We start from the raw sequence: 22,401 nt of genomic DNA on the forward strand, positions 1-22,401 counted from the left end.
TAAATATTACAAAGGGGAGACCTGGAAACTCGGAATCACTGAATCACCTAATTAGATGAAGTAGAAACCAAAAATCCCTAATAGCCTGGCACTGCCATTCCCACACTCCTTGCCCTCTTGTGATTCCTCACTGAGGCCATGTTCTAGGATCTACCATGGAGTAACAATGACCAGCAATCATAGCCTCTGAAGTAGTGACAGGACTGTGCCCCTTTAGAGACGAGAAAACCCCTTGAATTACTCTTTTCCAAAGACACCCTCTAAAGGGGTGAGCTGATGAGAAAGACCTACATCCTACCCCATCAGGAATTCTGACTGCTATTTCTGGTCTTCAGCATGCTAGAGGCACCTGCTTATTGGGAGAAGCTCCAACTCTGGGGTCGGGGAAGGAGGTGGAAAGACAGCCTTCCTCTGCATCGCTCATGAGTAAATTATGTTTCTCACGTAACAACTAGAGATTCAATGGAGATAGATATGAGCAACTGCTTGTGGACACTGAAGCTTAGTGACCAAGTCTTACTGTAGTAATCACTGAACATGCAGGAAACTTGGGAGTGGTTGCATCATGATTTTTCCTATTTTCACAGAAATATCACAAGTAATTTCATAACCTTGAATAATTTAAGATAAAGAAGATAATTTAAGAACAATGTCAGTGCTAACAATTATGTCCAATACATGCTAATCATTGGAGATAATATTGAATTTAGCTAAATTCACTTAAACTAGGCAATGTCACATAGAACTGCTGATATGTTGGATATACTTTATACTCACATTTTAACTCAAATACAATTGTTCAAAATTTAGAGAGTGCATAAGGCTAGCATATGAGAATTCACAGAAGATATGAAAATGAATGCCAAAAGGCTTATTTTAATTAAATTCAATTCAACAAATATGAATATCTATTGTGCGCCACCCTAAAAAAGTGAGTAAGAATAATAATGGAAACTAGATCACATGATTAAGCCTCCTAATGAAAAGAAAATTGAGATAAATCACTACAAAACCATATAGCAAATACTTGAAAGATAACAAACCAAGGAGTGACCTGCACATTTAGTAAAACTGTATACTAATAAACTACCCATCTTCATTCACTTAACATATACAGAGCATCTTCTGTTATGTTGAGACTGTGCTGAACACTGAGAGTGTAGATATGAAAAAATCAGCCACTGTGCTGAGTCGTCTGAGCACAGAAGAACAGCAACAAGCAGATGATGTATGAGTGCTACAAGGGACAGAAAACTGCATCAGGAGCAGGAGGGATGGGGAAGACCAACCCAACCTGGAGGTGTGCAAGGAGGCAGGAAGGAAAGCTTCCCAGAGGACGGAGTGCCTAATTATCAGGAAAGAGCAAGAGCGGAAGAGGCATGGCGCTGTCAGGACTGAAGTAGCTCTGACTGCCTGCTGCCTATAGAAGGGATGCCTGAGAGGTACAGGGAAGGAGTGTGAAGCAGGTAACAGACAGCCGCCACATGCCAAGTGTAAGCATTAGCAATGCCTACGAATTTTAGGTTTTAGCCTGAGGGAGAATGGGTCCTCCTGGACTGTTTTAAGCAGAGAAATGACAGATCCCATTTATAGTTTGGAAAGATGAGCTTTTCAAAAAGTTAGAGGTGAACCTGAAACAGGCAAGATTGGGTGCTGGCACCAAGAGAACCCTCAAGCATCCTGATAAGAAACAAAAATGATGAGGGGCAGAACTCAGAAATGGGAAAGAGGGGACCTGCAACTAACTGTTTGCTGGAACAAGAGGGAAGGGGGGCCTTGGTTGATGTCTTCACCCCTTCCCAGTGTGAGGAGGTCTGGCAGCAGAAAGAGCTGATCTGAAGATGATGAGAAAGGAAACTGATGAGCTTACTTTTGGACTTGCTAAGCCTTGAAGAGGTCTCTGGAATGTTCCAATGAAGATGTCTACTAGGAAGGTTGACAGACCTTGAGCTCAGAGGAGAGAGATTAGACTGCAGACGTTGATGCTGGAGGCACCAGTCTACCATTAGTCAATGAAATTGCTCAGAGAGAGTCTGAAGACAGTCTGGCAAGAACAGAGAAAGATAGAGTCCTGAGCATATCAGGAGTGCAAGGCTATGCAAAGGAAGAGAAACCAATCCACAAAGGAAACTGAGGGCTACCAAATAGCAGTGGGATGAGAGATGCCACAGAAAGTCTCAGAAGAGGGTTCAACAATGGAAGTACTACAGAAACATGGACTATGAAAAGGAGTGAATGCATCATGGATTCCCAACTACAGCTGACCCTCGAACAATGTGGGGATTGGGGTGCTGACCCCCGCACAACTGAAAATCCACATATAACTCTGACTCCCCCAAAAGTTAACTACTAATAGCCTACTGATGACCAGAAGACTTACCAATAACATAAACAGTTGATTAAAACATATTTTATATGTTCTATGTATTATATGCTGTATTTTTGCAATAAAGTAAGCTAGAGAAAAGAAAATGTTATTAAGGAAATAAGGAAGAGGAAAAACATTTACAGTGCTGTGCTGTATTAACAAAATCCACGTATAAGTGGAATTGCACAGTTCACACCCGTGTTGTTCAAGGGTCAAATGCATAGCATCGGAAGTGGCTTCAGTGTGAATAGTCTCAATGGGGGGTGAAGGCAGACTTTGCAGGATCAGAGACCAAGTGACACAGTAACACAGATAGCATTAGCATGGACTCTTTGAGGGAAGACAACTTTTTAAAAGCTGGGTTGCAAAGAGAAGAGTGATGGGGAGTTACTGTGGGGATTGTGATTTATAGTTAGGGTGACCACACTGCTGGTTCAGTGCCTAATATCCTAGCCTTACCCCCGGACTCTCAAGAGCTTATAAATAATTTCGTTATCTTAAGATGGTTGAAATCTAGAAAATTAGAACCACAAGTAGTAAGTGATAATTATATGCAAGGCACTGAATCAGATGTTATGAGGACACAAATAACTGAAACCATCTGTCTGCAAGACACTTAAAACTTAGGATGTACATGAATGTGTGCATGTGTGTGCATGTGTGTGCATGTGTGTGCACGTGCATGGCCTGCCACGTAACAACTCCTTTATTTCTGAATACCTGAGATTGCTAAACTACTTCCGCAAAAATTTGGTACAGCAAAACTAAGGCTCTTCTTTTCCCATAAGATAATTTATATACATATACACAATGGGAGGTGCCCCAAATAAGAAAGGAAAAGTGGTCACTGGATGCCATCCTTCTCAGCCATCTTAAAGAGAAGGTGGAGGCAGGCCAGCCAAGGGAGAAGCAGAAATCAGGCATCGGGCTGGTCCAGAGAGTTCAGCTCTTTTGGTCTAGTTCTTCTAAGACTGGGGAGAAAGGACAGGGCAGTGACATTTAGTTCACCTTCACCAGCAGCGGTCTAAGAACAGTAGGGGCAATATCTGAGTATTGTGTATTATTACCTTGAGTAGAAAATAAAGAGATTTTATTGAAAAACCCTTTTGAGGGGTGCCTGGGTGGCTCAGTTGGTTAAGCGGCTGCTTTCGGCTCAGGTCATGATTCCAGTGTCCTGGGATGGAGCCCCGCATCAGGTTCCCTGCTCAGCAGGGAGCCTGCCTCTCCCACTCCTCCCCACCTGTGCTCTCTCTATCTCTGTCACTGTCCCTCTCTCAAATAAATAAATAAAATCTTAAAAAAAAAGAAAAGAAAAACCCTTTTGATATCCATCCCTTGGAATTCTGAAACTTTCAGTCACTGCTCTATAAAAATACTTAAATAATTTGGAAGTCTATCAATGTGAAAAGAAATCTCCACATATCTGTTTAAAAACTCTCCCCAAATGGGGCAATAAAACACAGGTAACACAAAATATGCATATTATGTTTATGTACTAAAGAATTATAAGAGAGGTTAAAAGGTATAATAGGGATTCAGAAAAAAAACAATCCTGTCAGGGTTGATGGGAAGAAGACTTGCCAGAAAAAGCACTCCTTTCAGAGGTGGGCTCTGAAGCACGCACAGGCCAGTCAGGGAAGTGATGACCAGGCAGCGAGGACACTAGCCAAGGCACTTGTGGGAGCTATAAAGAGGTCATTGGTGCTGTTACCGAACAAATATTTACTGAGCAGGCATTATGTACCAAGCAGTAGTTTAGATACTGAAGATACAGAACTCAAGAGGCAAAATTTTCTGTTTGTGAATTTGCAAATTTGTGATGAACTCTTCTGGTGGCATTTTCTCACCTGACCTGATTAAGGATACTGATTATCACTCTTCATCTAAGTATTCATGTTTCCTTGCAGAAATCCTTGCTGGGAATGTGACATAATATATGGCACATGCACTATATCTTTCTAAAATCCAAAAATACCAAAATTCCAAAAGTCATCTGGGCCCAAGAATTTTGAAAAAGGGATTGTAGATCAAAACCTCCAGACGCTATTGACTGATGATCCTGAGAATAATTTATTGTTAAAAGTCATGTTTGTTCACTTAAATTGGTAATCAACCCACTAACTATGACCTCATGGGTTTAGCTTTAATAAGTTCAACCAGTATAAAGGCCAGTGCTAGAACCACAGATACAGCATTCTCCCTTGTAAATAATTATTTTACAAATAAAATGAGTACTTTTCACAAGTTAAATTTAAAACACCATGCCGATTGTCCATTGGCCATGTCGTTTCTTCAGGTTGGTGGCTGGTATGGTGATATTTAAGTTTAAGACCTGAATGACAAAAGTGAGGCAGTTCTATGAAGATAAAGGAGAATTACTGCCTAAGCAAAGGAAAAAACAGGCTTGAAGAGGTAAGGTGGAAGGACATGGAAAGTCTGGGCAACAAAAAGGCTCACTGTGCTAAAATACAGCTGGAGAGAGGCCATGGGGTGCACTCGTAAGTGGCGGGCAAAGGGCACCAGGCCGGGGCCTGCCCTGCACTGCACGTTTTACTGTAAGTTTAATGGGAAGATATTGCAAGGATTTTAAGATACTGATAGGATCTGATTTAAACTTTAAAAGGATATATTTGGGATATGAACTGTAACCCAGTCTGGACACAGTAAAGTATGTATATAGAAAAGTAACAGAATTTAAGGAAAAAAGATTAATTATGGCCACACGTAGGTAGAAAGCCTCAGATGACTATAATGGCTGTGATTTCAGAACATAAAATACCTATGGTCGCCTAAAATATTTTTAATTTCATGATTCTAGTTTTTAGTTTTGACTTACGGCATCACTATATTGTTACCACCTAAAGTGAACACTACACAATAAAAACCCAAAGGTGTTTAAAGATTGAACAATTTTATCACCATCTAATAAAAGCATTACACAATTAAAAAAAGGTGTTTAAAGCAATTAGGTAAAAGAATGAAGATTAACTCAAACCTGTTAACAGTTCACTGGTACATCTATTTATATACATTCAAAAAGAATCTATGTCTAATATAAACATGACCACTTCTATGTAAGACTACTTCTAGACAAAAATGTTATTAGGGAGCTGGGTTCTATGTATTCCACACCATTTCATACAAAGGAATAACTATCTGATCCATCAAAAAGTTTATTTGACTCAGTAAGCAACAGATAATTTTAAAATATGTATTATGAAGTGTGATTTAAGGGACTTTCATTTGATGTCACGAGATAAAACTGGAATTGTGTCAGTCATCCTTCTGTGGTTCAATTTTCTTTGCTTAATTACTATAATAATCATTCTCCTAAACATTTTTCTTCTATCCTTCACCTTGTCAGCATTAATAATTAGGTCTTATACAGAAGTGACCAAATTTCTTACATAAATTTTTTGATGACAGTCACAAAGTCATTGTATAAAACTGTCACTCATAGTCTGTTCTATCTATGCAATAAAGACATATCCTGGGAAGCAAATATGCATTACTAAAATGATCCAATATTATAAGGTATAATTATTTTCTGGAATTTAAGAATAATTTTAAGTTTTAAGTATGAATAATAAAAAGTGCACTAAATTCCAAACTATCAAAAAATGGGTTTAAGCTACTAAAAAGTTAAAATCAAACTAATGGGAAAAAATATGAATAAAAAGAAAAGCATTTTAAGAGTACACTAATTGATAAAATCCATATTTATTACTCCAGATGCACTGGACTACCTCTAGAGAACGTTAGTAACTTGAAACCGTTTACCTGTTGGAGGCAGGCAGTCTTTCCAATCAAAATAGCCTGCATAAATTCCAGGTTCCAAGGAGCCAACTATAGGATCTGCTTTCAACTCAATGTAAGTTTCAAAGAGTCTTTGGTCTAATTCTTTTAACGAGGCCATGCTAACCTATAAACACATAATAAAGAATAACTATGAGTTTTTTATTTGAGCACGAGGGAAAAAGTAAAATAATATAAATACTTCAGCACATTTTACAAGTACTTATCATTTTTCCTTTATCATTTTACAGGAAAAAAATCATGATTTTTATTTTATTTTATTTATTTTTCAGTAACAAAGACCACTCCCTCAACACAACTTCTTTAATAGGAATTAATCCCCACGTATGGACTACACATAGAAAGTTCAGCCCACGTGAACTGTGAGTTCCTGATGGCAGTAGAAGCCGAACAGGATGAGGAATGTAGCCTCAGTCCTACGAGCCTATGCCTGGTCTCACTGGCACTCAAGAGGCCAAGAAGTTGCAGAGTAGGTGGGCAGAGCGCTAAATTTGGGAATACAGAGTCTGTTGGCTCAAGGGCCTCTGCGGTGGACTAGTGGTGATGTGTCTGCTTCTACACCATAAGTCAAGCATCTACAAAGAGGAATATCTGTCATGGAGTGAAATTAAGCTGTAGAAAAGACAAGCAACAACTTGAACTTAGAAAAATAATGAAAACCTTTAAGGAGATGAATGTACAATACAAAACAAGACTTACGGAGAGAACACGCATGATTTTCAAAGATAACAACTCAGTAGTTTAACTGGAGGACTCAATGGTCACTACAGAGACTGAAATTAAGTGCAATAAGTATTTCAAGGCACAGAGTAAAAAATGTAAAGAGGTGGAAATTATGAAGGAAGAAACTTAGAAGACAGATCCACAAACTCTCATATGAAAGGAAACAGAAATTCAAGTAGAAGAATATGAACTGTCACAGAAGAGACAAGAATTAAACAAGCAACAGAATAAAATTTCTGGATCTAAAGACTGACTTTGCAATTTGAACAGGCTTGCTGGGTTCTAGGCTAGATTTACGAGGCGCTGCAAAAACTGTTAAAGTGTCAGATTTCTAAATAATTAAAAAAGAGAGAGAGAAAAATTTTAAGCTTCCAGTTAAAAAAAAATGAATTACTTACAAAGAAGAATGAGTCTGACATCAGATTTCTCAGATGTTGCACGGGAACTTAAAGTCACCGGAATAATATCCACAGGAATAAAAGGAATTCAACCCAAGAATCCTATATTAAGCCATGATGTCATTCACTCAACAGAGTCCAAGAAACATATTTTTAGTTATACAAGGATTCAAAGAATATATATCACTCATGTACTTGACAAAGGGCTGTATCCTAAAAGTAAATATATCAGACTGAGAAGGATGAACGATTGAGGATAACAGTGGCAGGCAATGAACTTTGAGTTCTCCTTCATCCCTCTCTTTCTCTAATATTTAGAAACATCAATCTAAACAGATGATAAGAGATACTCTAGACATGTGAAATAAAATGCTAATACTTGAAAGAGAGGAGCCATTCAAAAAGGAAATACTAACAGTAGAAAAAGAGAAAATTAAACTCAAAGAAAAGCACCAATAACAAAAGTGGGTTGTTTAACGGGTTATTACAGTTTTATGTCAGTAAGTATGACTACATAGAGGAAACTGAAAAACTGAAAAACACAATTTCTAAAAATGGCACACATATCCTCTATGTATTAAACTGAGTCCATTATTTAAAATGCTTTCACACAAGCATTTAAGGAAGAAATTTCACACACAAACTTTTTCATAGAACAGAGCCTGAGAACATTTCCTACTTTGTTTAATGAGATAAGCAAAACCTGATGTCAAAACCTGACGAGAATATTGCAATAAAAGAAAATTACAACTCATGAACAAAAACATAAAAATCTTAACAAACTGCTGGCAAACTGAATCTACAAGTAAATAAAAAGAATATGTTATAATGAAGTGGAATTCTTTTAACAGATGACAAAAAAAGGACTTGATAAATATCCCCTCCGACCACTTAATTTAAGATTGTACTAGAGATCCTACTCCATGCAATATAGTTAAGAAAAAATACCATGAAATAAGTAAAACTGTCTTTTTAAGACATATTCTAAAGCTATAATAATATATGTATAATAATAACACAATATTAACACAATACTTAATAAAAGATAGCTCATAGACCTGAATGTAACAGATAAAACTACAAAGCCTCTGGGAAAAAATATTCAGGACACTGGAGCAGGTAAAGATTTTGACAGGATATAAAAGGCATTAAACATTTTTAAAAATGATAAATTGGATCTCATCAAAATTAAAAATTTCTACTCAAAAGACAGCACTGTAAAAACAAAACAGCAAGCCAGAGACTGGGAGGAAAAATATATATCTGACAAAGAACTTATATACAGATTTCTAAAAATCACTAATAGAAAGGTAAACAATCCAATTAAAATATAGGCAAATGAATGACGAGGCACTTCCAAAAAGAAGATATGTGAATATGAGTATCTAAATGTGTAAGAAAAAGGGCCTAACATCATTATATCAGAGAAAGCCAATGAAAGCAACAGAATTGGCTAAAATAAAAAAGAACGGTAATATTAAGCGTTCGTAAGGACAAAATGGAGCAAGTAGAATACTCATAAACTGCTATAAAATGAGAAGTAAAATGAGACACCCACTCTGGAAAACTATTCAGAATTCCTAATCAACTTATTCCATGACCAGCAATTCCAAGATGAGAGAGTACAAATGTCCACAAAAGACTTTCACAGCAATGTTCACAAAAAGTTTATTCATAAAGACCTTAAACTGGGGCACCTGGGTGGCTCAGTGGGTTAAGCGTCTGCCTTTGGCTCAGGTCATGACCTCAGAGCCCTGAGACTGAGCTCTGCATTGGGTCCCTGCTCAGTGGGGAGCCTGCTTCTCCCTCTCCCTCTGCCTGCCACTCTCCCTGCTTGTGCTTTCTTTTTCTGTCAAATAAATAAATAAAATCTTAAAAAAAAAAAAAAAACCAAAACCTTAAACTAGAAACAATCCAATGTCTCTTACCATGAGAATGATTAAACAAATTTGAGTTATCCAAACTCAGCAATAAAAGAAAATAAATTACTTATAGATGCAATAAATTTGGATGAATCTTAAAAATTATTAAGTTGGAGCAAAAGCAGCTAGACAGAAAAGATGTATGGTTCCATTTTACATGAAGTTAAAGAACAGGCAAAACTAATATATCCTGACGGAAATCAAAACACTGGTGAGAAGGGTCCCTACTGACTGGAATGGGGCACGAGGGAAATATGTCTTGATCTAGGTGGTGGATACTGGGACATATATATATATATATATGCATTAAAAGTCACCTATTTGTACACTGAAGATCTGTGTTTTACTGTATATAATTCATACTCTAATTTAAAAAAAAATGGTTGAAAATAAATGAATGGGCAGATAGATACTAGGCAAATGAAACAGAAAGTGGAGTGGCGGTATTAATGTCTGACAAAGCAGAATTAAGGTCAACAGTACCTCATAAATTTTGTTGTAAGAATTCAAAAAGATAATTTATGAAACTTATGTAGTACATTTATTTATTTATTTATTTATTTATTTATTTATTTAATGATTTTTTATTATATTATGTTAGTCACCATACAGTACATCCCTGGTTTCCGATGTAAGGCTCGATGATTCATTAGTGGTGTATAACACCCAGTGCACCATGCAATATGTGCCCTCCTTACTACCCATCACCGGTCTATCCCATTCCCCCACCCCCCTCCCCTCTGAAGTCCTCAGTTTGTTTCTCATAGTCCATAGTCTCTCATGTTTCATTCCCCCTTCTGATTACCCCCCCCTTTCTTTATCCCTTTCTTCCCCTATGTAGTACATTTAAAGTACATCGTAAATTCTCTCAGCTATCATTATTATTATTTATTTCAACATGCCCAATTTTCACTAAAGCCCTGTTCACACTAGCTAATGAATACAGATGTTAGCTAAGTTTGCTTGACCCCTACTATGCAAGGATAAGGTCTGTTCATCATTAAAGCACTATCTAATAGTGATGAATGAAAGTTAAATGAAAAAAAAAATCCTTAAAGGAAATCACAGTCTAACAGGGAAGAAAGGCAAGAAAACATTGATAAAACGTTCAAAGAACATAGCTGTTGGGGGAGTGCTTATGGGGTACTTCTAAGGGCACTGGAAAAGGCTTTCTTAAGAAAAGAAAGGTGCTAATTCAGTAATTATGCAATCAGAAATAGATGTATGCACTAAATTCCTACATATGAGAACTAAGGAGCACCTTTTAAAGTACTTCAAGTAGTTGGTAATAACTTACAGAAATACAGAATACATTAGGAGGTAGCATTTCAGATTCAGGGGCAAATAATACTGGTGATAATCTACCATTTTATCTTCTTAGGCAGAAATATGCATATCAAAAGATATTCTGACAACATACAGCCTCACCTGTATAGCAGCAAGTGTGCAGCCACACAGGTGCTGAAAAACACACACCTAAGTAGATGTCTCATTTCCTCAATTTCTATACAGTAGTCTTCAATTCACTCAAAATAGTTAAAAAAAAAAAAAAAAGAATCAGACGAGATCGGGAGCGTTCACGTATTGCATGGAGCACTGGGTGTTATACGCAAACAATGAATCATGGAACACTACATCAAAAGCTAATGATGTACTGTATGGTAAATAATATATCATAATAATAATTAAAAAAAGAATCATTAATTAATTTTAATGTTCCAAATTTAAATTTTCTAATTTACTATTTTAAAAACTTTTTGTTAAAAATGCTTCTTAAAAAGTATGTTTCTGAGAAAGAAAAAATAATTTTAAAAAAGTTAATTTCATTTCAAAGATGACAGAAGGAGTACATTGAACTGAGTGATCTCTATGGAAACAAAATCATCAAACTACAATTAGAACATCTATCCAAGTGAATATGGATGACTAGGTTCAGTCAAATTAACATAATTTAAAAAATTTTTTAAAGTGGCAAACTGACATTACTTTGTGTTATTGAAACATGTCAAATGTGGACAAAATAAATGCCAAGTAAATAATTAATTTTTAAAAATAAACTCTTAATCCCTAGTAGAGGTGGCACTATTAAAACAAGACAAAACAAAACAAAAACAGGATAAAACAGGATATACTGTCATCCTGAAACAGAAAAACAGTCAATGTCTCTAGCACTTAGAGCCATCATTCCTCACTTCCCTCACCTTCCACTGTGACTTACTACTAATCTTTATCATTCCCCAAACTTTTCTTTTTCTGTGAATTTTTTATAATCAAGTTAACTATCTCACGCCCCATTATTGAGGGCTCTCATAACTGCTCCAATCTTCTTCTTAATAGGAATAGTCTTTTATTTGACTATTGTGACTGTATGTGATTTGGCCACCCACACAGAATGATCTAAGGGGCATGGGAAATAACTTCACTGCCACTACCTCCTACACTGATGTTTGAAATTATACCACTCCAGAGTAAGTTAATCATTTTCCTTTACTTAGTAACAAAACCAAAGTTTCTGGAAATGAAAAACAACTGGAATAAAAGGGCAATAGGCAGCAAATTTCAACAAGATATAAATGAAGAAAAAGTCAATGAGAAGAGAGAGCTGAATGAATTATTCTGAATCATTACAGAGAATTAAAGATGGGTGGGGGAAACATAAATGAAAAATGTAAGAGACATGGAGAACAGAGTAAGAAGGTCTAACATATATCCCACAGGAGGTCTTGAAGGAGAAAAAAGAGTGAATAGAAAAGAATAAATATTGGAAGAGGTAATAGCTGAGATTTTCCAGAACTGATTAAAGGTATCAATCAGTCAGGGGAAAAACGGCCAACAAAATACACCAAGAGACACATCATAGTGGAACTATGAAATATTAGACACAAAGAAAATAAAAAATATCTAAAAAGCAGCCAAAGAAAGACTTTTACATCTCTCAGTAACTGACAAATGAAAGACCAAAACACACGAAAGGAATGGATATAGAAGACTGAACAACAAAATTCACAAACTTGATCTAATAGACATATATGGAATGTGGTATTCAAAACTGAAGGACGTGGTATTTTCAAGCAAGGGAGAATATTTAAGAAACTCATCGTGTATCAGCCTGCAAAGCAAGTCTCAACGAAGTAAAAAACATGACATTCTTTGACCTCAGCATAATTAAGTTAGAAATCTCTAACAAAGAGAAAACTAATTTCCAACATGAAAACTAATTGCTACCCACCCACCCACCCAATTTGGAAATTTAAAATCACACTCCTATATAGCTGTGTGTCAAAGAAAAACTCACAATTAAAATTCGAAAATACAAAACAGAACTAAAATATCTTATATTAATCTGTGGGATATACCTAAGAGACAGAGGGACATTCATAGCCTTGAACATTTATAGTAAAAAGGCAGAAAGGTTTGGAATCAATGAGTTACATAAACAAAACAATTAAGCGAAGTGCTCAAATTACTGTGACAGAAAACAAGGACATAAAAAGAGTAAAGCCAAAATTTGGTTCTTGAAAAGATTCTGATCAAGAAAAAAGACTAAAAATATTAAGTCCAGAAAGATATCATAACCTCAGATGTGGATGAAACTGAAATAATATGAAACTATTATAAAACAATTTTATGCCAATAAATTTAGAAATTTAGGTAAAATGGACAAAGTCCAAGAAAAATATAGACGACTACAACTAACAAGACAAAACAGAAAACTTGAATGGTTCTTTAACCATTAAGGAAATTGAACCAACCATTAAAAATCACCTCACAAAGAAAAAACAAGAGAGTTCTTATAAATATTCAAAGAATAAATACTCCAATGTTATATAAACTCAGAGGAAGAAAAAAAGGAATAGGATTTTTAATACATTTTACAAATTAGCATAAGCTACATGCAGCAACATGGATAAATCTCAAAAATGATATTAGGAGAAAAAGCAAGGCAGAGAAAAATACATATCATATAATCCCATTTAGGCTATTTAAAAGTCAGAAACAGGTAATATTAAACAATGTATTATTTAGAAACCACAAAATGCAGAAGTGACAGTCCATAAGGGAAAATGGATGAGGCAGATGTCCAGGGCACAAGGGATCCTGGGAATATGCTCCATTTCTTCAGCTTGGCAACAGGTGAACATGTGTTCATTTTATTATTATTCTATCTTATACCTACATAAGATTTAGTCTTTTGTAGAGATAAAAGCATTTAATATAAAAATATTTGAAAAGAATTTATAGTCTAGAAAAGAAGAACACCAATATTAAACTAATCATGATATAACGTGTTAAGATGTTATCTAGTGTTATAAACAAGGTATTATAGGAATAAAGAAGAGGATTTGATCCATTTTGCAGTTTGGAAAAAATGAATGAGAAGTCTTTCCACAGGGTGAGACATCTGTATCTGAGATAGAATTTGAAAGATGATTAAGATTTTGTCAAGTTGGGGGGCGCCTAGGTGGCTCAGCTGTTAAGCGTCTGCCTTTGGCTTAGGTCATGATTCCAGGGTCCTGGGATCAAGCCCCACATCGGGCTCCCTGCTGGGCGGGAAGTCTGCTTCTTCCTCTCACACTCCCCCTGCTTGTGTTCCCTCTCTCGCTGTCTCTTTCTGTCAAATAAATAAATAAAATCTTAAAAAAAAAAAAAAAGATTTTGTCAAGTTGAGGTTGAGGAAAAGGTATTCCAGACCAATAGAACAATACAAGCTACAGGTAAATGTTCTTAAAATAGAGACTGGTAAGCTGATGTTGAATGAATGTTTGTTGAAGGAATAGAAGACCTGACAAATCGTATGAAATACTCAAGAAAAGATGAATGCCTAGATAACAGGATATTGGTAAGCAAAGAGGAGATGAATGGCGTAAGAGAAAGAAGTAAGGGTCCAGATTTAAACAATATGAACATCATCAGGCTAAGGAGTTTAGGTTTTATTCCTCAGTCAATGAGAACACTGAAATGTGGGAAGGAGGAAGAATATAATCAGATCTGTATTTTTGAAACTCCATGGATAATGAGTTAAAGAGTGAAATTTAGAGCCTAAGCAAAGCATTTGGAGGAAGGCTTCTGCAATAGCACAAGGATCAGATGATGAAAAAGAGCTGATCTTGGACAGGAAGAACAAATTAGGGAGGCAGAGACAGAAGATGGTTCAGGGGTTGAACCATCCATTCCTGAGGAATGAAGTCAAAGACAATTCCCAAGTCCCTGGCTTGCTGACTCTGTGACTACTGACCAAGGCAAGAAACACATAAAGCAAAGCTGATTTGGAAGAGGAAGGAGAACATGACTTTGGTTTGGGTAAGTTGCTCTGAAATCCCAATGGCAATTTCTAGTGAAGATGTATGATAGGAAAGAGATCTGCAGCCTAGGAATGAAATACAAGTTAAAGATACAGATTTGGGACTCATGGGCACCACTGACAAATGAAGTAGTGGGAAGAGATGAGATCTCCTAAGGAAAACATAGAGTGTGTGAAGGGGAAACAAAGCACAGTGGTCCAGAGAACAGAAACAGTACAGGGATGGTAAAAGACAACTATTTAAGTTGTTGCATTGTACCTGCTCAGGTTCAAGGTTTTTGATTTAGGACCCCACACAACATGCAACTGATGACCAATGGTCTTACTCACTTATTGCCTACACCTCCCCGACTTTCCAAAGAGACTTGGTGCCTTTCTCTCACCTCTGAAACAACCACTTTTCTGTGAAATCTTATATTCTTCCTTGCTTTGGGAAAGCTTTTCTGAATTACCTTCTGTACTGGGGAAGCAAATATTTTACTTTATAAATTATAAAGTCCTTGTGTCCTTCCTACTATAGTATTTCTTTATGTCTGTTTCTGTTTTTCCCTTCCCATGTATACAAAGAACTTGAGGCAGTTAAATAGGGTCAGAAATTAATATTTAGTATGCAGGGACACATCTGTCTATAACCTATTAAACTCTAAAACACATTGATTTAAAAATGATGTATTATATAAAAATGGCCTCTAAACAAAATTTAGCTGGAGAAGAGAGGAGAAAAATAAAATATAAAAAGATAATACGGTGAGGACCCAAAACTATAGTCATTCACATCATATACTGAATTCAAATGATTTCAAATGAAACTTAAGAATAATATACAATTAAGCTAAAAATAATCAAATATGTAAAATATGGTATATATGTATGGTTCAAGTGACACAAAAATCTTTAAAATTGATTGTTGTATGTAAAGGATCTTCCCTGGACATGTGAAAAAAAGAAGCTGCCCTCTCCCCACCTACCATGTCAAAATTTCTGGAAGAGATTTAGGTGCATAAAATAAAATATCAATCAAGAATTTAATGGCCAACTTATTTAACGACTACAGTCCCAAGTCAGTCAAAAATCTACAACTATACAAACTCTAAATTAAATGGTTGCTTTTTAGACTGGGACAGGTTAAAATAACATTTTATATATGAAAACAATTCCTTGGAATTATATAATGATAGCTACAATAAAATTATGTACTGAAGTGTGTTAACCATATAGCTCTGGGTTTCCCTTCTAAAAGGTCTCAAGAATTAATGACTTGTGGCAAATTTGGTTTGCATACTTAAAATGAAAAACACGATTTCCTTAACCCTCTAAATACCTTTAAAATGAACTCTACTAGAATATCAACAGTCAATGAACATATGAAAAAGTGTTAACCTACCAAATAGGGAAAGGCATGCAAATTAAAACATCATGAAAGAGTATTTTTATCTATCAGATGAAAATATTATCATCAGCAATGATGACCAAAATGTGATGAAACCAGCAACATTTACCAAGAGTCTTTAGAGCTCTAATTCTACTTCTAGGAATCAACTTTGAGACAGGAATAAAACATGCGATCAAAGATTATCTTCACCTCTCAGTAACAAAAACAAAAAAACCTTAAGGTTCCCAGTAGGAAAAAGTTAAAAAAAAAAAAAAGGTACATTTACATTAGCAGCTGTTATAAGCCGTAAAACTCACATCTACATGTTTAACAAAGGTGTTCACAACAGACTAGTCAACAGAAAAAGATGCCTCTAACGTAAAACTGAATTCAGAAAAATGTTTCATATTTTTATAACATAATACATATAGGTATATGGCATATATACTGATTACTATAAATACTAAAATATAATAGTGTTTATCTTTGGTGCATTATAGATAATTTCAAAAAGTTTTTTAGACTTTTCAGTATTTCTCCTTTTAAAAAATAATGATTGGATCTTACTTTTATAAGCAGGAGAAAAATGCATGACTGGGAAAAAAAACATTTCCAGGACTTGAGATAAAACGAAATGGAACTGGCACTGCAAATGGAAATGCATGGAAATGACAGGGGACTTACTGCTGGCACTTGCAATGTGGGATCAATATAGCACAAAGTCCTCGTAAGGCTTAATAATGGGGCTTATTTTACGGGAGGTATCCTGTAGGGCAAGATGAGTTTGATACTCTGATCTCATGAATTACCATTTAATGTTGAGTTATGAAGTCCAAAACGACATACATGAACCAACCTGCTTCACATCCTATTTCTTTGGTTTATTTTCATGGGAACAATTTCATTCTTTACTTTCAGATGTATGGTGCTGGGCCAGAAATCCATTCTAGATTCAGAATGAGAACACTTAATTTTGAGTTCTGCCTTGCTCTTCTACTGACAGGTCAAGTCATGAACCTCTCTGAGCATCCTTCCACAGGAAAAAAATGGAGTTAATGGTACTTTCCTTAATTACTTCACAGGGTTATTTGCATTAAAAAATGTATTTATGTATTATGAGGGGCACCTGGGTGGCTCAGTCAGTTAAGCATCCAATTCTTCATTTCAGCACAGGTCATGATCTCAGGGTTCTGGGATTGAGCCCTGCATCAGTGGGAAGTCTGCTTATCTCCCTCTCCCTCTGCCCCTCCTCCTGCTCTCTCTCTTTAAAATAAATTACTCTTTAAAAAATGTATATATGAAATCATGCTAGCTTTACATGATCATTAGTCATTAAATTTTAATGAGCTCCTAAAACACATAGTTATCTGTGTACTGCTCCTACACTAAAATTAATTCTACTTTTGAAGAGGAGGATCAAGATGAAGGGAATTAACAACTGGCCATTTTCATGCTTCTATTGGTAGAAATACCAATAAGAAAGCAGGAGGAAATATACCTAGAAGAACCCTTGGTAAACCACCAAATCCTACCTGGAAAGAGATCTGAGAGAATGCCTAATGTCTGGTGACACTAAGTTAGAAGCCCCCAATCAGCAATTATTTCCAAGAGCAGAAACAGAGTGACAGAATGGATAACAAACTATTTCTGTGAACAAGGTGTCCTCACAGTTTTTCTGGGATCTATGCCTCTAGAGATTTATTTGAAAAGGGAACTATGAAAAATAGTGGTAGTTGGCAGTATTTCTCCATTAATGCAAGAAAGAGATTTTACTTGGTTGGCATCATGCAATTAATGGATTCACTCATAATAAATAGAATCAGCACAAATGCTATCATCTAAATCTAGTTCACTGACTCATTTACTATGCAACTAAATGATTTAAAATATTTAATGTCAATTATTTAAAAATCCTAATTCTGAGTGTGAAAAACAGTCCACCATTTATTCTAAGCTTTACCTCCAGATCCAACATATTACCTTGGTTTCAAAATGATATCAACTCTCTCTCTATATCTCTAAAATAAATAAATAGATCTTTTTTAAAAGGGGGGGGGTGCCTGGGTGGCATGGTCAGTTAGGTGTCCAACTCTTGGCTTCGGCTCAGGTCATGATCTCGGGAAATGGGATCAAGCCCCAGGACAGGCTCCTCGCTCAGTGCAGAGTCTGCTTGAGACTCTCTCTCCCTCTGCCCTTCCCCCCACTCTCTCTCTTTCGAATATATAAATAAATCTTTGAAAACAAATGATATCAACAAGACTAGGAAGGATATCAAAGCCTACTTGTATGTCAACTTCATTCTATTTCTTTATGATGTAAACTGAAGCAACAGTTACTACTTATAACTTTGTAAAAACCTAAAGAGAACCAAACTTCCTCCTTCTCTTATATGCAATTACTAATCATTTCACATATTTTTAAATAATTAAAAAAACTGTTAATAAATATATTTGTGTCACTATTGTTACTGCACAAAAACAAAGTGCTCACTTTCTACAAATACTAATTCTTTACTGCAAGGAGCACCTTGCAATTCTCAACACAAAAATTTCTGGAAATAAACTCAACATTTGGCCCTACAGCCTTAAGTCACATTTCTCATCAGGATGATTAATCTTTACGAAAAGGCAGGAAAACAAGACAGAGCCACCCACTTTGACATTTTCATTCTTTGAAAAAAAAAATCCATTTCTAGTTCACAAACCATAACTATCATTTGTAAAAAGTATGCAATCCATCAAGAGTACTTTTTGATTATAAAGATTAACAAGATCATTATCATTCTTATTTTTTGCACTGAGAAAACTGTAAAAGTGGTTCTAGCTTAGTTTTACTTAGAAATCTGATAAACCTTTGCCCAAGAACCAACCTTTAATTAGAAGGTTGCTTCATTTTTTCCTTCTCTGCTTACTTGAAAAAAATATAAACAAAGTATAACATCTAAAGAAAAACCTACTCCATTGAATTTTACAGCACTCATTTTTTTTTAAAAGATTTTATTTATTTATTAGACAGAGAGACAGCCAGGGAGAGGGAACCCAGGCAGGGGGAGTGGGAGAGGGAGAAGCAGGCTCCCAGTGGAGGAGCCTGATGTGGGGCTCGATCCCAGGACTCCGGGATCACGCCCTGAGCTGAAGGCAGATGCTTAACGACTGAACCACCCAGGCGCCCCTACAGCACTCATTTTTGTCCAGCTTTGCTACATCCGTGGATTAGAGAGTGGAGAGCATGTATTTCTCAGGTCAGTTATTAAGCCTCCCATAGCTGTTATAAGTCACTCTCATGTGTGTGTCTTTGTCTGTGTGTCTCTGTGCTTGAGCACTTGTGCCCATGCTTAAGTAGTAAAAAGCAAAAGCATCATTGTGGTAATTTGGAAAGGGGGAGAAGAAGAAGAGGTGCGAGTAAGCAGGAAGATGTGATTTATCTGCAGGCTCAGGGAGTTTGTTGTTGGCTCTAAAGTAAAAGTTTTAACCTGAAAGGAGCCAAATTTGAGATGATTCTTAAAGATTTGGGTTTGATGCCTTTCTATTTCCTTCCCTTACTTTGAGCAGCTTTGGTGGGGAGTAAATCAGCTTTTGCCTTGAGAAACTTTGATCTAGAGAAAAGAAGAGAATATTAAATCAGTGAATCAAGGTGAGAAGAGCAGGAATCATTCAAAGCCAGGGTGGGGTGAAGATGGGGAAGATAGAGGGGTGTGCGGAGGGTAAGGACAGAAAAGTATAGGAAAAGTAAAAAAGAGAGGGTACTAAGACAATAGTTTGGAAACTAAATGGATAAAACAACCAACTTGTTCATTTAACATAATTCATTTACCTGTGTTATTTTCTCTATTCCCTGGAAGTTGTGCTTTTCAAAATGTTCCACTATATTTAGGAAGGTGTGACGTTCTAGGTAGCAGCAGTTACTTAGGACTATCAGAAGTCTCTGTTCCTAAAAGCAAAACAAATGTTTAGAAAATGACATTTATAGTAACAAACTGGGTAACACTTATCATTTATTAAATTTAATTATAATCTCCTCATGTTTAATATCAGTATTCAATGTTTTGTTTTTCTTGGTCTCCTTTTTCCCCAATAATAATATAGAGAGAAACAATGTAATTCTATAATTCTATATTCTATAACTGCTTGTTATTACATAATGCACTAAAGAATCAAATAATGCTGCCTTTGAAATTTAATAGCTGTATGGAAAAAGAGCTAATGACTAAGGTAGGATCAGCTGTTGTTCTTGTGAAAGCGGTTTACTTTACTGGTTATTCTACCTAATATTTTTTGCAGCAAAAAAAGCTATAAAAATGGATATTTTAAAATAATTACAAAAACTGCAAAAATTCGTAGAAAATAATTCATAAATTTTTCATAACTTGAAAGAGAATTATAATGCCAGCCATACGATGGGCTCCTCCCAAAAACTGGGCCGTCACAGACGCATTTTATGTAGAATAGTTTCCCTCTTAAGGGGAGTGATGGGACACAGGGAACTCTCCCATAGTGTCGGTTATGAAGAGGACTAGAATATGAATTCTATGTTCTCCAGGGTTCTAGCCACTTTAAGGTAATTGCTTATTAAAATTACCAGACCCCAAGGCTGATGAATAAACATCATTTTACAGTTCAGAAGAACTACTCTTATAAACAAAATTCCAGGAATGGCAGTTATCATCACTGCTGTGGCTCACCAAGAACACTCTCCCATGCCCTCTCAGTGTGAGAGCATTCTCTAGAACAACAGTGACTAATTAAGAGCTTTGCTTTAAGATCTCTTGACTAAACACTAAGGCAAAACTACTTTCCAGGAAAAATTTTAAGCCATATTTTGCTTACTGTTTTGTATATAACTTATGTTAAAAGGAATATAATAAATGAGGAAAATAAATAGATCCCTATCTTGAGGTACACTCTGAACTCAGTTGCCCAGTACAGCTTGTATCTCCCAATAATTTCATTTAGATCCATCAAAAATTTTAAAACTTTTTAAATTTTTTTATTTAAAATATTATTATCTTTATTGCTGGCACAGTGTGGCCTATTCAATGCCCTTTTTGGTCATCAACAAATATAATTAAAGGGTAAGGAGTTATTAAAGTACCTTCAAACAAATGAGAGGTTGTGAATGGCCTTGAATTAATCTATGGATGGGAAATAAATTATGAAACAAGGAAAACAGGGTTCTGTTATACACATCATTCCTCCACATTTTGTGAATAAATGGCAAGTGAGAACCAGAAAGAAAGCAGCACTGCATAGGCACACGGGCCAGTCTGGGGAAGGGGTATATTCCCTTTGTCCCATACCTGGTATTACCATTATGTGGTCCTCATAAAGAACGTGAAATAAAGTAAGCCACTCTAAACATGCTGCACTGTGCAAAAATCTCAACTGGTTTTTCAGTTATAAGATCAATCCTCAATTATCTTTTCCTCCAAATATTAACCTTATAGTCTAACAGACCCCCTGAGCCTGCTGTATCTTCTTTGCCCTGTTAATTAACTCTCTTTGATTTTTCTTCCTGTAGTCTGCATTGTTCTTCCCCCAAAATGGAAAAATAATTTGAGTGATTTGAAGTCTTACTCTTGGTAATTGTATTTTTCTTTCCAAATCTAACCAATCAGAAGTGAAAGTGGGAAGAATAATTGAACACTACAATAATCAAATTCTTAAACTTTAATGATTAAAAGCTTATTAGCAACTTAGATGAATATGTATGTTTGAAAATAACTCAACCTATCAAAGGTAGTACTTGCTGATTATGTGTTATTTCAATTATTTCTCACAGAATCTCTGAGATGTAGACATTACCATCCCAATTTTGTCCAGGAGAAAACTGGACACCTCAATGACATGCCCAAGATTATTCAGTTAGTAAGACGAAGACCAGGAAGCAAAGTTAGTTATCTTCTGGCGCCAAACCTGGACGTCTATCTTACCATAACTGCCTCTCTGCTGAATAATGGAATAAGACCCTAAGAAGACCTCAATAATCTGGGTCAAATCTAATGAGATATCCTTCAAATGCAGAGAAACACAGAAATTGAATTTGGTACCAAATGAACAATTTTAGGGAGTAAAATGGAAGAGATAAGGTCCTGTGACTGGGAGAAGCAAGTATAAAACACCTGGGGGGTGGCTGACAGTAAGCTCAATGTGAGTCAATAGAAATGTAATTTAAGGTATAGTTCTGGCTTCTTCCCAGTTGCCAGGGCCACATCAGAGTCCTGTACTCCCACTGTTGAAAAAGGACAGACGTAGACTAAGAGAAGAACCACTGCCGTATGGGGTAGGAAGTGCCTAAAAGATTTAGGGTGTTAGCTAAGAGAAATGAAGATTCCAAGCCCACACAAACAAGTGTTTTCAAACACTGAAAAGACTGTCATGTAGAAATTAGGATTGCTCTAAAGGACAGAGAAAAAAGCACAGTTAGCCCAATAGCTCGTAAGGCCGTTCTCAATTTAGAAGGCTCTTTCCTCCAGCCTGTGTCTTTCTCTAGTCTACTATGTT

General features: G+C 36.0%; 1 protein-coding gene across 2 annotated transcripts in view; it reads right to left on the reverse strand.

Annotated features, from left to right (window-relative positions):
• EXOC2 (exocyst complex component 2) overlaps window positions 1–22,401 on the reverse strand; it is a 252,325-nt gene that overhangs the window by 69,149 nt on the left and 160,775 nt on the right. For both annotated transcript variants that reach the window (XM_040644984.1, XM_040644983.1), the window contains 2 exons: window positions 19,715–19,831; window positions 6,149–6,290 (listed from right to left, as the gene is read on the reverse strand). In XM_040644984.1, the coding sequence (XP_040500918.1) occupies window positions 6,149–6,290; window positions 19,715–19,831 (259 nt within the window). The remainder of the gene's footprint in view (window positions 1–6,148; window positions 6,291–19,714; window positions 19,832–22,401) is intronic.

Source organism: Ursus maritimus, unplaced genomic scaffold (assembly GCF_017311325.1).
Source record: "Ursus maritimus isolate PB19 unplaced genomic scaffold, ASM1731132v1 scaffold_30, whole genome shotgun sequence".
NCBI lineage: Eukaryota > Metazoa > Chordata > Mammalia > Carnivora > Ursidae > Ursus > Ursus maritimus.